This window comes from Phascolarctos cinereus, unplaced genomic scaffold, assembly GCF_003287225.1.
Source record: "Phascolarctos cinereus isolate Bilbo 61053 unplaced genomic scaffold, phaCin_HiC Scaffold_5;HRSCAF=322, whole genome shotgun sequence".
NCBI lineage: Eukaryota > Metazoa > Chordata > Mammalia > Diprotodontia > Phascolarctidae > Phascolarctos > Phascolarctos cinereus.
Genome location: NW_027555958.1, coordinates 28,607,940 through 28,622,409, shown reverse-complemented (window position 1 = coordinate 28,622,409; position 14,470 = coordinate 28,607,940). Strand labels below are relative to the sequence as shown.

Genomic DNA, 14,470 nt, shown 5'->3' with positions numbered 1-14,470 from the left:
TGGTAGAGTGGGAGGAAGGTTTGCATGTGCACACAGAGGGCAGCATTCAGAGATCTGCTGTGGGACCTAGAACACTGTTAGTTAGTATTTAATCTAGTCTACACAGATACATAGCAGATAACAGCGCTGTTGCCTGTTAGTTAATAAACTCATAGTTAACGTAGGCACAGTGCTAAATACTGGGGATACAAAAAAGAGTCTAAAGGTAGTCCCTGCCCTCAAGGAGTTTGCATTCTACCGGGAGGAAATGATAGGTACATGGGAAATCAAAAAGATATACAAAGTACACAAGCAAACTCAAAATAGAGACAAAGTATTTTTATAGTGAGTGGAGTGTCAAGGATTTCAGTAGGGGCTGGGGGGATCTGTTTCAGCCTTGTGTAGGAGGTGGCATTTGAACTGAGCAAGCCGAAATTCCTAGAGACAAAGGTGGGGAAGGGAGTGCATTTTAGGCACAGGGCACGCAGCCCGGGCAAAGACCTGGAGATGAGAGATGAATTTTGTGGTTCAGAAATAGCAACTACATGAGTTTGACTGGAATACCAAATTCATAAGATATATAGGAAGGTGAAATCAGCTAGGAAAGACAGGCTGGAGCCCCAGTGCAAATGTCAGAGAAGGGCTTATATTTTATCCATAATCCTTCCACTGAAGTGATGAAGTGGTTGAGGGAGGGGACATTTCTTTTTCTGGGTCTGGTGCTCCCCTCAGAGCCTAGGACCTTCATGCCTTTGGTGTTACTGGATCCTGGGGTCCAACCCCTACACCTAAAAAGGTTGTTAACTTTTTTTTTTAGCAGAGGCAGTTAAATTGCTAACCTGAAAATTTTTAAATGAAGAATAAATGGATTCAGATTGAGTCACAAATTAATATTCAAACAAGGGAACTTAATTCTATTCTAAATCATGAACCTGACACACTATTGTTTGGCAAAGTGGGGTTATTATTGTAGGGTCAAAAATGAGGTAATGCCAAACAGAGAAATAAACACAGTCCTACGGTGTTCAGTCATTCAAGGGGCCACCTGGCTCAGTGGGTAGAGCACTGACCTTGGAGTCAGGAAGGCCCGGGGCCAAATTCAGCCTCAGATGCTTCCTAACAGTGTGATTCTGGGCAAGTGGCTTCACCTCTGCCTCAATTTCCTATCTGTAAAATGAAGAGGTTGGACTTAGTAGCTTCTAAGGTCCTTTTCAGGTCTTAAACCTGTGATCCTATGAAATGAGAATGAACAAGCAGCCAAGGATTGTGGGTTGAGTGCTGGGTTTATAGAGTTGCCATTGAATCTGGCCACTTGCAAGCTGTGTGACCCTGGGTGAGTCACTTAAAACCTCTGACCTTCAAGCAAACCCCCTGGGACTTATCTATGAAGTCCTAGCCTAGGGTTGCAATCAGCTGGTGGAAGGAATTCCCACTGCAGAAATACTGGCTTGCTGATGCATGTTCGTATCACATGAGACAGCACATACAGAAACACTTTCAATTTGGGAAACACTTGAAACTTTCAGAAAGTGTAGGGTCAGTTAGGTATCAAGGGGGATATAGCATTATAGCATCAGACCTGCAGTCAGGAAGGCCTGAGTTCAAATCTCAACTCAGACACTAGCTCTGTGACCCTGGGCGAGTCAGTTAAAAACAAAAGTGGGAAAAAAATATAAACAAACAAAAAAATCCTCTGTTTGCCTGTTTCCTCATCTGTAAAATGGGGATAATAATAGTACCTCACTCCCAGAGCTGTTGTGAAGATAAAATGAGCCTAGAACAGAGCCTAGAACAGGCTAAGTGTTATAAATGTTAGCTGTTGATGTTATTAGTGTTATTATCGCCAAAAAGAACGGGAATCGCATAGTGTCTGGGGCCAAAAATCTAGTCTTAGTCTTTTGAAAGCAAAAAATCCTCAGATTTAACATCCTCTTATATCACTGAAGCCTGGCACCAGAGGCCGGGTGATAGTGTGGGGAGGGAGCCTGCCTCCAAGTCAGGAAGCCCCAGGTTCAAATCCTGCCCCTGCCTGCACCTGCTTGCAGGTCTCTGAGCCTTCTCTCTATGCCTCAACCTCTCTCTGAGATGCCAAGGGGCTGAGTAGGTTGAGGGAGCTCCTTCACGCCAGTGAAATCATCAGCCCAGCCAACAACACCAAACACGGCACCTTCCTTCTACCATGTTAAAAAAAAAAAGTCTCCTAGGGGCTGCTAGGTGGCGCAGTGAATAGAGCACTGACCCTGGAGTCAGGAGGACCTGACTTCAAATCCGGCCTCAAGACACATAACACTTGGGCAAGTCATTTAACCCCATTGCCAAAAAAAAAAAGCCACCATTTTGTGCTTCAGACGAACCAGTGATTTCTGACCTTGGTTCTTGCTTTTCAAATACTTTTTTCTGATACCTTTTGTTTTACTATCACCTGTCTTTCCCATTGTCTCTCCTTCCTCTTCCCCCTTGGTGATTCTCAGTGTAGACCTCCCAATGAGCCAACCCTTATAGCAAAAAAAAAATTTAAAAAGAAGAAAAAAACCCAGTTTAGCAAACTAAGATATTGACAACAGTCTGACATCATATGCAGCTTTCTGCACCTGTAGCCCCCCACCTCTGCCAAAAAGCAGGGGGAGGGGGAGGCACTCTCTCATTCCTTTCCTTTTCTTTCTATCTCTTTGTTTCTTTGTTTCTTTCATCATACACTTTTCAAAACCTAGGCCAGCATAGCTGCTGGATGATGTTCTGGGAAAGCCAGCCCGGTCCACTCCTGCTGAGACTCAACACTGATTAGCTTAACCAGGACCTAAATGCATAAGCCCTATGTACATGCTAGCTGCTATTATGTTTAAAAAGATAAGAGGGGTGCCTCAAGGTTTGCAAAGGCCTTTATGGAGTGGTATCTCGTTTGATCCTCACAGCAGCTCCATGAGGCAGATGCTCTTATTATCTCCATTTTACAGATGAGGAAACTGAGGCAGGATTTGAACTCAGGTCTTCGTGACCCCACTGCATCCTCTATCTCCCTCATTTTCTTGTTCAGTTCTTTAAGTCACATCTGACTCTTTGTGACCCCATTTGGGATTTTCTTGGCAAAGATGCTAGAGTAGTTTGCCATTTCCTTCTCCATGTCTGATTTTACAGATGGGGAAACTGAGGTCCAGGAAGTTAAATGACATATCCAAAGTTGTTTGGGTAGTGAGGAGTGGCGGTGGAATATGGACCCGAGTCCTCTCCTTCCCAACCTTCTTTACCAGAATAGGAGCAAAAGTACTCAACTTCAGAGAGAAGAGACTGTTGCCACCCAGGGCCAAGGACCGCTCAGCCCACTCCTCAGAGCCCCAGCTCCCTTTGCCAGAGCCAGTCTCCACTTCTTCCCTTGACTCCATCTGGCAGATCATCAGAGAGGCAGGAGAAACTCGGGGTTGCCACCTCCCTCCCCCACCCCAATCTGGAGAACAGCAACAGAAACACTCTCAGTAAGAGAAGAAAAGGCCAGGGGCAAAGCGTCCCAGAATGCTTTGTTTCTTTGACATCTTCCCAACGCCAGAGAGTTAGCATTCATTTGTTTCATCCTGTGAAAGGAACAGGTCCCTTTTTAGGACTGAACAGCAGATGAAAAGTTTCTTTGCAGTATCTTTGTTCAGTGACTAGGTTATTGGGGGGTGGGATTTGGAACTGGGGGGCCCCCTCTTCTGATTTTCAAGACATTTGATCTGATTTTTGTTGTTGTTGTTGTATCTTCACACAAAGCTAATGTTGCAGACCTATCGCCACAGCCAGCTCTTTGTGCCCAGGCAATGAATGAATGATGACAATAGCAGAGATTGGCATGGAGTTCGAAGGCTTGGGAAGCACCACATACACATTCTACATTCCCTAATCCTGCAAGCTGCTAGAGAAGCCAGGGAGGAGCTCTTAACTTGAGGCCCGGGAACTTGTTTGTTCTTTCAAACTATTTCTCTATTTCAGGATGATTAGCTGGATTTGTAATTCAGTGGATTTGACTTCACGGGTTGAAAACCGTGGCTCTGGAGAAGGGCCCGGAGGCTGGTCCCAGACACAGACGGGGGTCAGAAGCCTTGTGTGAGTGCCTCTCCAGTGGTACTGGACCTGGGATCTCAATGGTTTAAACAGAAGTCTCAGATGAGAAAACACCCACCACCAGTGCAGGTTGGCACCTTCTCCCTATCTTAGTCTTAGAGAGTTTGCTAAAACACTGAGACACTCAAGACGTGATCCTCCTTTTCAAATAATTTTTGCTGATACCTTTTGTTTTACTATCACCTACGTTTCCCATTGTCTCTCTTTCCCCCTTCTCCCTTGATGATTCCCAGTGTAGACCTCCCAACGAGCCAACTCTCATAACAAAAAAAAAAATTTTAAAAAGAAGAAAAAAAGCCAGTTTAGCAAACTAAGATAGGCTCTTTCCATTCTGCTATGGAAAGAATGCTAGATGTGGAGAAAGGATGGAAGGGAACAAGCACTTATAAAGCCCCTACTATGTGCCAGGTACCAGGATAAGCACTTCACAAATATTCCCTTATCTGAGCCTCCCAGCAGACCTGGGAGGTAGGTGCTATTTTGGTTCCCATTTTACAGATGGGCACACTAAGGCAGACAGGCTAAGTGGGTGTGCCCAGGGTCACACAGCCAGTAAGTATCCAAGGCTGTATTTGAACTCAGGTCTACCCTGATTCCCAGGGTCCATCAATTTGTTGTTGGTTATGTAGAATATGTATCACTGTATTTCAGTGTGTAGTCCTACAGGTTTTATCTTGTGCATTTAAAAATGATTCTGAGAAGGGGGTCATAGGCTCCACCAGAGTGGCTGCCAAGGTGTCCAGGACACAAGAAAGGTGAAAAACCTGTTCCTGAGAGTCCAGATTGAGCCAGGGTATTGAGCTATAAACACGGGATGGGCCTCTCCAATGATTCTGCTCCCCTCAGCCCAGGCTGCTGCTGGAGGCGGGGGGCATGGGAAAAAGAAGGGAGGAATCTGGTGAGGAAGAAAAGAACGGGGCCAGGAGGCACCCTAGGGCTCACAAGATTTAGGGAATCCAGATGTGTTTGCTGTTGAAGTAGGTGGCTGGAGTACAGTGAGAAGGGAGGCCCCAGAGTGCCTTCAAACCCTGTTGGCTGGGAAGCTTTGGAAGCTGCAGATGACAAATGAAGCCCATCCCCTGACTTTTACTGCAGTGGCTGGAGACTGGCCTCCTGTAAGAAAGACTACAGGATTCTCTTGGAGCTCCTTCCCCTGGCTGGCCTCAGCAGGACCATAGATTCTGCTAGCACCTAGTACATGCACGCACTCCTCGACCCATGAGGAAAGAGAACGTTTAATCTGCTCCAAGCCTTTTTATCCTTTGCCAATCTCACTTCGAGACAGAGAGAAAATGAGAGAGGGAGAGAGAGAATGAGGTAGGGGAGAGAGACAGAGACAGAGAGAGAATGAGGGAAGGGCAGAGAGAGAAGGGGGGAGAGAGAGAGAGACAAAGATAGAGACAGAGACAGAGAGAAAGGGAGGGAGGGAGAGAGAGAGAGAGAGAGAGAGAGAGAGAGAGAGAGAGAGAGAGGGACAGACAGAAGGGAAAAGAGAAGAAACAGCCAATATACTGAGAAAGGCTGACAGTGGAGGCAGCCTTCCATACCTATAGTCCCCCACCTCTGCAAAAAAAGTGGAGGGGAGGGCACAAATACCAAAGACAACTTAGAAGGTCAGTAGGAAAGGTCCGTCTAACCACAATGAGTGAAGAGTTCGGTCCCAGCCCCAGTCCTGGCGTAGCCCCAAAGTGGCTGCTGCTTCCTGAGCTCTCAGCCCACAGACTGAGGAGAATCAAGTGGCTGATCAGAGGGGGATTTCAGGGATCTCTTTGCTGGTGCTGAGGCAAGATTCTCTTGCTTTGCCCATGTTTGGGTCTGGGTCAAAGTTCTGAATGTTGGTCCTGGGGCGAGGAGGAGTGCTGGCGTGATGGAAGCTTGTAGTGGCGGTGGACAGAGAATCCTCCTCACAGTTCCGAGGCAGAAAAGAGTGATTGTGACTCATAGACCAGAGCACAGGCCAGGAAAGGAGTAAACACCTCACCTTTGATCATACCACCTTGGAAGAACTGAAAATGTACAGGTCCCTAGAAGTATCTCTGCAAACAGTTGTACAAAATCCTCGAAGTTTGGGACAGCACATTCTCCACACTGGAAGCAGACCCCTACCTTAACAAAGAATTTAAAAGTTAAGTAATTGGCTGGGAGCATGAGCAAACTGCACAGAAAGAGTCAGACCATAGAATCTTTCTTTGGTGACAAAGAAGATCAAAACATATAACCAGAAGAAGACAACAAAGTCAAAGCTCCTACATCCAAAGCCTCCAAGAAAAATATGAATCAGTCCCAGGGCCATGGAAGAGCTCAAAAGGAATTTTGAAAGCAAGTAAGAGGAGTAGAGGAAAAACTGGGAAGAGAAATGAGAGTGATGCAAGAAAATCATGAAAAACCAGACAACAGCTTGCTAAAGGAGACCCAAAAAAATACTGAAGAAAACAACACTTTAACAAATAGACTAACCCAAGTAGAGGTCCAAAAAGCCAATGAGGAGAAGAATGCCTTAAAAAGCAGAAGTGGCCAAATGGAAAAGGAAGTCCAAAAGCTCACAGAAGAAAATATTTCCTTAAAAATTAGAACTGAGCAAATGGAAGCTAATGACTTTATGAGAAATCAAGAAATTTGTAAAACAAAACCAAAAGAATGAAAAAATAGAAAACAATGTGAAATATCTCGTTGGAAAAACAACTGACCTGGAAAATAGATCCAGGAGAGAGAATTTAAAAATTATTGGACTATCTGAAAGCCATGATCACAAAAAAGGGGGGGGGCCTAGACATCATCTTTCAAGAAATTATCAAGTAAAACTGCCCTGATATTTTAGAACCAGAGGGTAAAATAGAAATTGAAAGAATCCACTGATCACCTCCTGAAAGAGATCCCCAAAGGAAAACTCCTAGGAATATTGTAGCCAAATTCCAGAGTTCCCAGGTCAAGGAGAAAATATTGCCAACAGCCAGAAAGAAACAATTCAAGTATTGTGGGAACACAATCAGGATAACACATGATTTAGCAGCTCCATTAAGGGACTGTAGGGCTTGGAATATAGTATTCCAGAGTTCAAAGGAGATAGGATTACAGCCAAGAATCACCTACCTAGCAAAACTGAGTATAATTCTTCAGGGGGGAAAATGGATATTCAGTGAAATAGAGGACTTTCAAGCTTTCTTGATGAAAAGACCAGAGCTGAATAGAAAATTTGACTTTCAAATATAAGACTCAAGTGGAACATGAAGAGGTAAACAGGAAAGAGAAATCATAAGGAACTTATTAAAGTTGAACCACTTGCATTGCTACATGGAAAAATGATATTGTATCTCATGAGACTTTTGTCAGTATTAGGGTAGTTGGAGGGAAAAAATTATATGTAGATAGATAGGTAGAGAGATAGAGAGATAGATAGATGGCACAGGGTGAGTTGAAGATGAAGGGGTGATATCTAAAAATAAAATTAAGGGGTGAGAGAGGATTATACTGGGAGAACAAAAAAGGGAGAGGCAGAATGGGGTAGATTAACTCATACTAAACAGACAAGAAAAAGCTTTTACAGTGGAGGGGAGTGTGAGAGAAGGTGAGAGGGAATGAGTGAATCTTATTCTCATTGGATTTGGCTTAAGGAGAGAATAACATACACACTCAATTGGGTATGGAAATCTATCTTACACTACAGGAAAATGGAGGGAAGGGGATAAGAGTGCGGGAAGATGATAGACGGGAGGGCAGATTGGGGGAGGGGTAATTAGAAGCAAACACTTCTGAGGAGGGACAGGGTCAAAAGAGAGAATAGAATAAATGGGGGGTGGGATAGGATGAAGGGAAATATAGTTCGTTTTTTGCAACATGACTACTGTGGAAGTGTTTTGCATGACTACATATGTATAACCTGTATCGGGTTGCTTGCCTTCTCAATGAGGGTAGGTGGGGAAGGAGGAAGAGAGAGAATTTGGAACCCAAAATTTTAAAAACAAACGTTGAAAATTGTTTTTACATGCAACTGGGAAATAAGATAAACAGGCAATACAGCATAGATATCTATCCTGCCCGACAGGAAAATAGGAGGGGAAGGGTATGAGAGAAGTGGGGGGAGGGGGGATTGGGGGGAAGGGGGATTGGGGGGAGGGGGGATTGGGGGGAGGGCAGATTAGGGGAAGGGGTATTTAGAATGAACACCATCTTGGGTGGGGGGAGGGGCAAGATAGGGAGAAAATTTGGAATTCAAAATCTTGTGGAAGTGAACGTTGAAAACTAACAATAGATAAATTAATAACAGTGGAGGGGAGGGTCCTTTCTCACTTTCCTTAGGGCCGAGCTTGATTATTATAATTCAGCAGCACTCAGTTTGGTTGTTTTGCTGCAGTCATTATGTGTATGTTGGCCTCCTGGTTCTGCTGATTTCACTCTCCATCAGTTCATAGAAATCTTCTCCTGCTTCTCTGTGTTCTTCTCACAGAGCAGTGGTATCCCCTTACATTCTGGTGCTGCTCCTTGTTGGGCCATGTCAGTATATTGATAGATGATAAACAGTAATAATCAGTGATAACAGCCAATGACCTTACACCCTAATGCTTTGATTAAAGCACCTTCAGCAGCTTTTTTACCCACCTGCCCAACTGTCCAGAGAACATCAGAGAATAATAGCTTCATAGTGACAGAACTGTCCAACAAGATGAGAAGAGTGAGGTAATTATAACAATATCAATAATGGAAACAATAGCTCATATTTACATAGTGCTTGAAAATTTACAAAGCAATTTTCCACACAAGAGCCCTCTGACATAAGGCAATGAAAATGTTATTGTTCCCAATTGGCAGATAGGGAAACCGAGGCACAGAGATGGGATAGAGGGGGAGGGAGGAAGAGGTACAGTATAAAGAGCAATGATTACATAGTCAAAGGACCTGGGTTCAAATCCCACCCTGATGGTTCCTGCCTGTATAATCTTGGACAAATCACCTAATACTCTTGGGCCCCAGTTCCCTCATCTGTAAAATGCAGGGGTTGGACTACATAGCTGCTAGATAAAAAAATCTTTCCAGCTCTAGACCTATGATCCTATGGATTTGGAGTTGAAAGAACTGGGTTCAAATCCAGTCTTCAAGGTTTATTGGCTTTGTGGGGCTGTGGGCAGGCTACTTAACCTGGGCTTATCAGACCAGTATAAAATCATATATTTAAATGATTAAAATTGTTAAATAACCATGTGCGGCCAGTGAGCTTTGGAGGCAGGATTTGAACCCAGACACATCTTCCATTTCCCATCTTCCAATGCTCTTTCCCCACTTGTGCAGTGAAGGGACCTCCACAGAATCTTACACAAGACAGCCTGATCTGTTCTGGCCCTCTATGGCCCCATCTAGTCTCCTAGTGAATCTGTAGCTGGAGAGCTCACTCTGTCAGGGACCAGAGCCTCATCTGAGCGCAGCCAGACTTTCTAGAGAGTAGGGCCGGCCAACATCTGGAGATTTTGTATGTAATTACTCATTAGCCGTTGCTTCATACCTTGACCTCTAGCATTTTGAAATTTTAACAAACCTCCAGCTAAGCAGATGCAATTTCCTCCTTAAATGATTGTTACCTTTGACTGCTAGAAGAATGTCAGTAACTTCCCATGAGCCCTAGGGCTGGGAGAGAGAGAGATCTGGGAGGGAAATCAGTCAATGAATAAAGCAGATTTTTCACCACATCCTCGGAATTCTGTAGATGGTGTGTTACTACTCCATGTGCTTTATAAGGTTTCTGTGAGGGGTTGGGGTGTGTGTGTGTGTGTGTGTGTGTGTGTGTGTGGTGTGTGTGTGTGTGTGACAGCCCCAGTAGAATGTGAGCTTCTGGAGGACAGGCACTGTTTTTTATCTGTGTCCTCAGGGCCCATCACAGTGCCTTCTGCATAGTAGTTGTTTAATGGGCTTGGCTCTGAAGAGGAAATGAGAAAATGCAAGCTTTCTCCCTTCCTTGAAGAAGTGAGGCCAGGGCCATGGAATCTGCATAGACTCATCTGATGGGCTAAATGTTTCTGGGAACTTGGGCAAGCCCGTTTTCCCTGTGCCTCAGTTTCCTTATCTGTAAAATGAGTAAGTAGGACTAGGCCTCTGAGGACCCTTCCAGCACAAGATCTGGGGTCCTATGTGTCAACTAGTGTTACTCAAACTGATCTCCCCGCTTCTTTGTTCCTTGTTCCATACAAGGGATAGATTTTTGGGTGGAAAAGAAGGGAGGAATAAATTTGGAAATAAGGGTAGGGTTAAATATACATATGTATATGTATACACATACACACATATATGTGTATGTATATATCTATATATCAGATATTTTTAAGTGATGGTTAAATTGAATTTAGAGACAGAGGGATCTGAATATCATAGGTTTAGAGCTGGAAGGAACCGTAGTCCTCCTCCCCCCTCATTTTACAGAAGAGAAACTGAGGCAGCAGAGATAGAAATTTTCCCCTCAGAACAGCCCTGGTATATTGTCTCATTATCATTACTTTTAATGAAGTTATCGATCACTATCAGATGTTGTTCTTTGACCCACTCATTCTTGACAATTAGTTTATTACTTTTTTCCAGTTAATTTTTAATCTAGCATTAGAGTAGAAAGACAACTAGCTCTGGGTTTAAAGTCCACCTTGGACACTCATTGGGCAAATCCCTTCTCCTCCCTGGGCCTTAGCATCCTCATCTGTATAATGGGTGCTTGGGCTCGATGTCCTCAGAGGGCCCTTTGAGTTCTGTGTCTCATGCTCAAGGATGCTGCTGCATCAGTGACAGAGCTAGGATCACGACCCTGCACCCCAGGTCCTCCATGGCCCCTTCCACTAGTCCACACTGCCCCATCCTTCTGTCATCTCTGTAACCTTTAATGTTTTCTGATACATTTTTGGATTCTGAATGCAGTGGGGTCTTGGAGAGTTCCAAAGGGATTCTCTACAGGGGATCTGTGGTTTAAGAAGATTTTTTTCTTCTCTGTGGCCTGGCTTCCCTCTCCCCATCTCTCCCAGCCCTCGTCTCTTTGTCAGCTTTCCATTCATTTACGCACGAGGACAGTGCAGACTAAAAGGCCCACTCAGCCAATGCATACCAGTTTCAGGAAATATGAATTTTAAAATTATATAGCCACACCTTATAATGCTGGAAGCTTGGCCCATCTGGAGCCCAGCCAGAAAGCAGGAAGTGAGTGATAAAGAGGCCTCTGAGCAGCCAGAGGGGAGATCACCCAGTCACAGATACTCAACTCATAGGAGAGTGCCACAGTCCCTCATTCAGAGCCAATTTACTCTTACTTTACACACAAGCTTAGTAATCTCCTGGAGGAGCAGAATGAGCATTTGGAGGCCAAGCACCTGGGTCAGACTTTTGGTTCTACTTTTTAACATCAGTGTACCTCTGGCAATGTACCTATCCTCCCCAAGCTTACATTTCCTTATCTTTTGAAGGAGAGAGTTTGACCAGCTATAGTAGAGAGGACACTGGATATGAAGCCAGAGGCCCTGGGTTTAAATTCTATCTGTTTCCTTACCATCTTTCTATTTAAAATTTTTATTTTTATTCCAAATTTAAATGCCACTCAAAACAAGCATTTCTATTTACAAAGTAGAAAATAAAAAGAAGATTGGACACAAAATTGTGACTATGATGCATGGTTTGTTTTTGTCATAAGGCTATGTGCCTCAGTTTCTTCATCTGTCCAGTGAGGCAGCTAGATGGCACAACGAGTGGATAGAGTATCAACCCTGGTATTGGGAAAACCTGAGTTCAAATCCTGCCTCAGAACTTTTAGTCTCACCATCATTTAACCTCTGCCTGCCTCAGTTTACCCTTCTGTAAAGTAGAGATAATAATAGTGCCTGCCTCCTAGGGTTGTGGTGAGGATGAACTGCGATTGATACTTGTAAAGCCTTTTGCAAACCTTAAAGTGCTGTAGAAATGGTAGCTGACATCATGAAATGGTGGCCATAAAAAGAGGGGACCGGACCAGAGGACCCCTAATTAGGGATCCCTCCCAGCTCTCCAGATCTTTCATCCTATAAAGACGAGGAGACAATCTCTTTTCAAGCCTCCCCTAACTATGGTTAGTCTCCATGAAGTTAAGTGCTATTATGATCCCCATTTTACAGTTGTGTAAAGTGAGGCAGAGAGGGGTTAAGTGACCTGCCCTGGGTCACAAGGGCCAGATGTAGGATTTGAACTCAGGGCTTTCCGATTCCAGAGACTAGCAAAGCTCCATCCAGTGAGGACGCAGTGTTCTCGTAGAGCAGGAGGGGTGGGGTGGTGTAGCCACAAGAACACTGAGGACCTGGATCCCTATTCCCAGTTCTGCCGTTTACTCCCTGCGTGACCTTGGGTGAGTCACTTCATACCTTCTCTCAGCCTCAGGGTCCTTAGTAAAATGAGAAGACTGTCCCAAGGTCCCTTCCAGTTCTCAATCCTGCCTTCTTCAGCACATTGGAGCCCCCTAGTGGAAGACTCGGCGTCCAGGCTCCGATCTTTAGAGCCTTCAACAGTCGGGAAGACTGGGCTGCCCAGCCCAGAGGGGACGGACAAAAAAGCAGCAAGTGCTACTCTCTGTCGATTTGTAGGCAGCGGTCAGGGCTGTTTTCTTGCATTTATTTGATGACTTGGGTCTCTGTCGTGGAAATCTGACTGGGGAAGGGATGCTCTGAGGGTACCCCCACCCATTTTTCCCCTAAGAAAGGAAATGCCCTCTTACTTAAGTGGCCAGCTAACAAATAGATGGAGGCCCAGGCAACCCCCAGCTGTATACCCTGGCAGTCAATCACTCAATCAAGAAGCACTTATTAAGCTCCTACTGCATGTCTAAAGGGCTTTGCAAACCTGAAAGTACCATAGAAATATTATTATTATTTACTATTTTGTGCCAGAGGGCGCTGCAAATGCAAAATGAACCACCTCTTACCCTCAAGCAGCTGACATTCTTTTTGGGGAAAACAACACAAATATAAGTGCATAGAAACAAGCAAGGTAAGAAGGAGGTAGTTTCTTGGAGGTGCTGAGCATATCAAGAAAGGCTTCATAGAAGTGCTGCTTCAGCTGATCTTTATTTTTTTAAAATTTTTTCTTTTATTTTTAGGCAGTTGGGGTTAAGTGACTTGCCCAGGGTCACACAGCTGGTAAGTGTCAAGTGTTTGGTCTGAGGCCAGATTTGAACTCAGGTCCTCCTGAATCCAGGGCCGGTGCTCTATCCACTGCGCCACCTAGCTGCCCCTCCTTGAGCTGATCTTTAAAGTGAGGAATTCTAAAAGGATATGTACAAAACAGATGAAAGTAACATGAAAGTCTCTCCTTGAAATCCCCTCCTTGATGAGAAACCACCTCCCGCAAGCCAGCCCCTTCCAAAGTCAAGAATGTTGCTTTCTTGTTGGTGTCTGCTGCTGGAGTATCTGGGAACTTTTTGCCTTTGGGATTAATAGGAGGTTTCCCTTTTATTCTAGGTGGAGAAGGAATGTGGTTACCTAAAAGAGGTCTGTGACCGGCAGGCAGAGCAGCTGAACCAGACCAGCCTGCAGTTGCAAGAGAAAGCCTCAGAGAGTGACGCTGAGATCAAGGATATGAAGGAGACCATCTTTGAGCTGGAAGATCAGGTGGAGCAGCACCGAGCAGTTAAGCTACACAATAACCAGCTGATTAGTGAACTTGAAAGTAAGTGACACCGGGAGCCCCCACTGCAAGGGGAGGAGCACGCAGGCGCCTACACAGAAACGATTAGCCAGAGGAGATGTGGATGAGGCCAAACATTTGCCACTTGGAATTCTGTTATTTTGCAAAGTCCTGTTATTACCTCTTTGTAAGAATCATTCATGGCAATAATGACCACGCTGCCCGTTGCTGTCATTGTCATCGTGCTTTGGGGTTTGTACCTGCCCTCCCTTCCCCTCTCGAGGCTAGGAGGCGCTCATGTTGGCATCCCTTAGTCAACCAATCAACAAGCATTTATTAAGTGCTTACTCTGTGCTAGACACTGGGGATACAAAGAAAGGCAAAAATACGGTCCCTACCCTCAAGGAGCTCACAGTCTAATGGGGGAAACAGTATGCAGACAACTTTGTACATACAAGATAGATACAGAAGAGATGGAAGGTAGCCTTAGAGCCTGTCATTTATTAAGCGCTTACTCTTTGCTAGGCAGAGGGCACACAAAGGAAAAATAGTCCCTGCCCTCAGGGAGCTGACATTCTAATGGGGGAGACAACATGTAAATAATTAGGTATGTACAAGACATATGTGGGCATCAGACTCCTAATCTGTGAATGAGGTGGCTGGGCCAGATGGTCGTCAGCACCCCTTCTGGCTCTAAATCTAGGATCTACTTAGTACTGGATGACCTTAAGCTTCAACTAAGTTCACCTCCCTGGGCAGACTCAGTTTCCTTCTCTGTAAAACAAGG

At 44.7% G+C, this 14,470-nt stretch overlaps 1 protein-coding gene across 10 annotated transcripts in view; it reads left to right on the top strand.

Annotated features, from left to right (window-relative positions):
- The window catches only part of SPECC1 (sperm antigen with calponin homology and coiled-coil domains 1), a 345,436-nt gene that overhangs the window by 200,837 nt on the left and 130,129 nt on the right, over nucleotides 1-14,470 (top strand). For all 10 annotated transcript variants that reach the window (XM_078154748.1, XM_078154744.1, XM_078154747.1 and 7 more), the window contains one exon: nucleotides 13,518-13,725. In XM_078154748.1, the coding sequence (XP_078010874.1) occupies nucleotides 13,518-13,725 (208 nt within the window). The remainder of the gene's footprint in view (nucleotides 1-13,517; nucleotides 13,726-14,470) is intronic.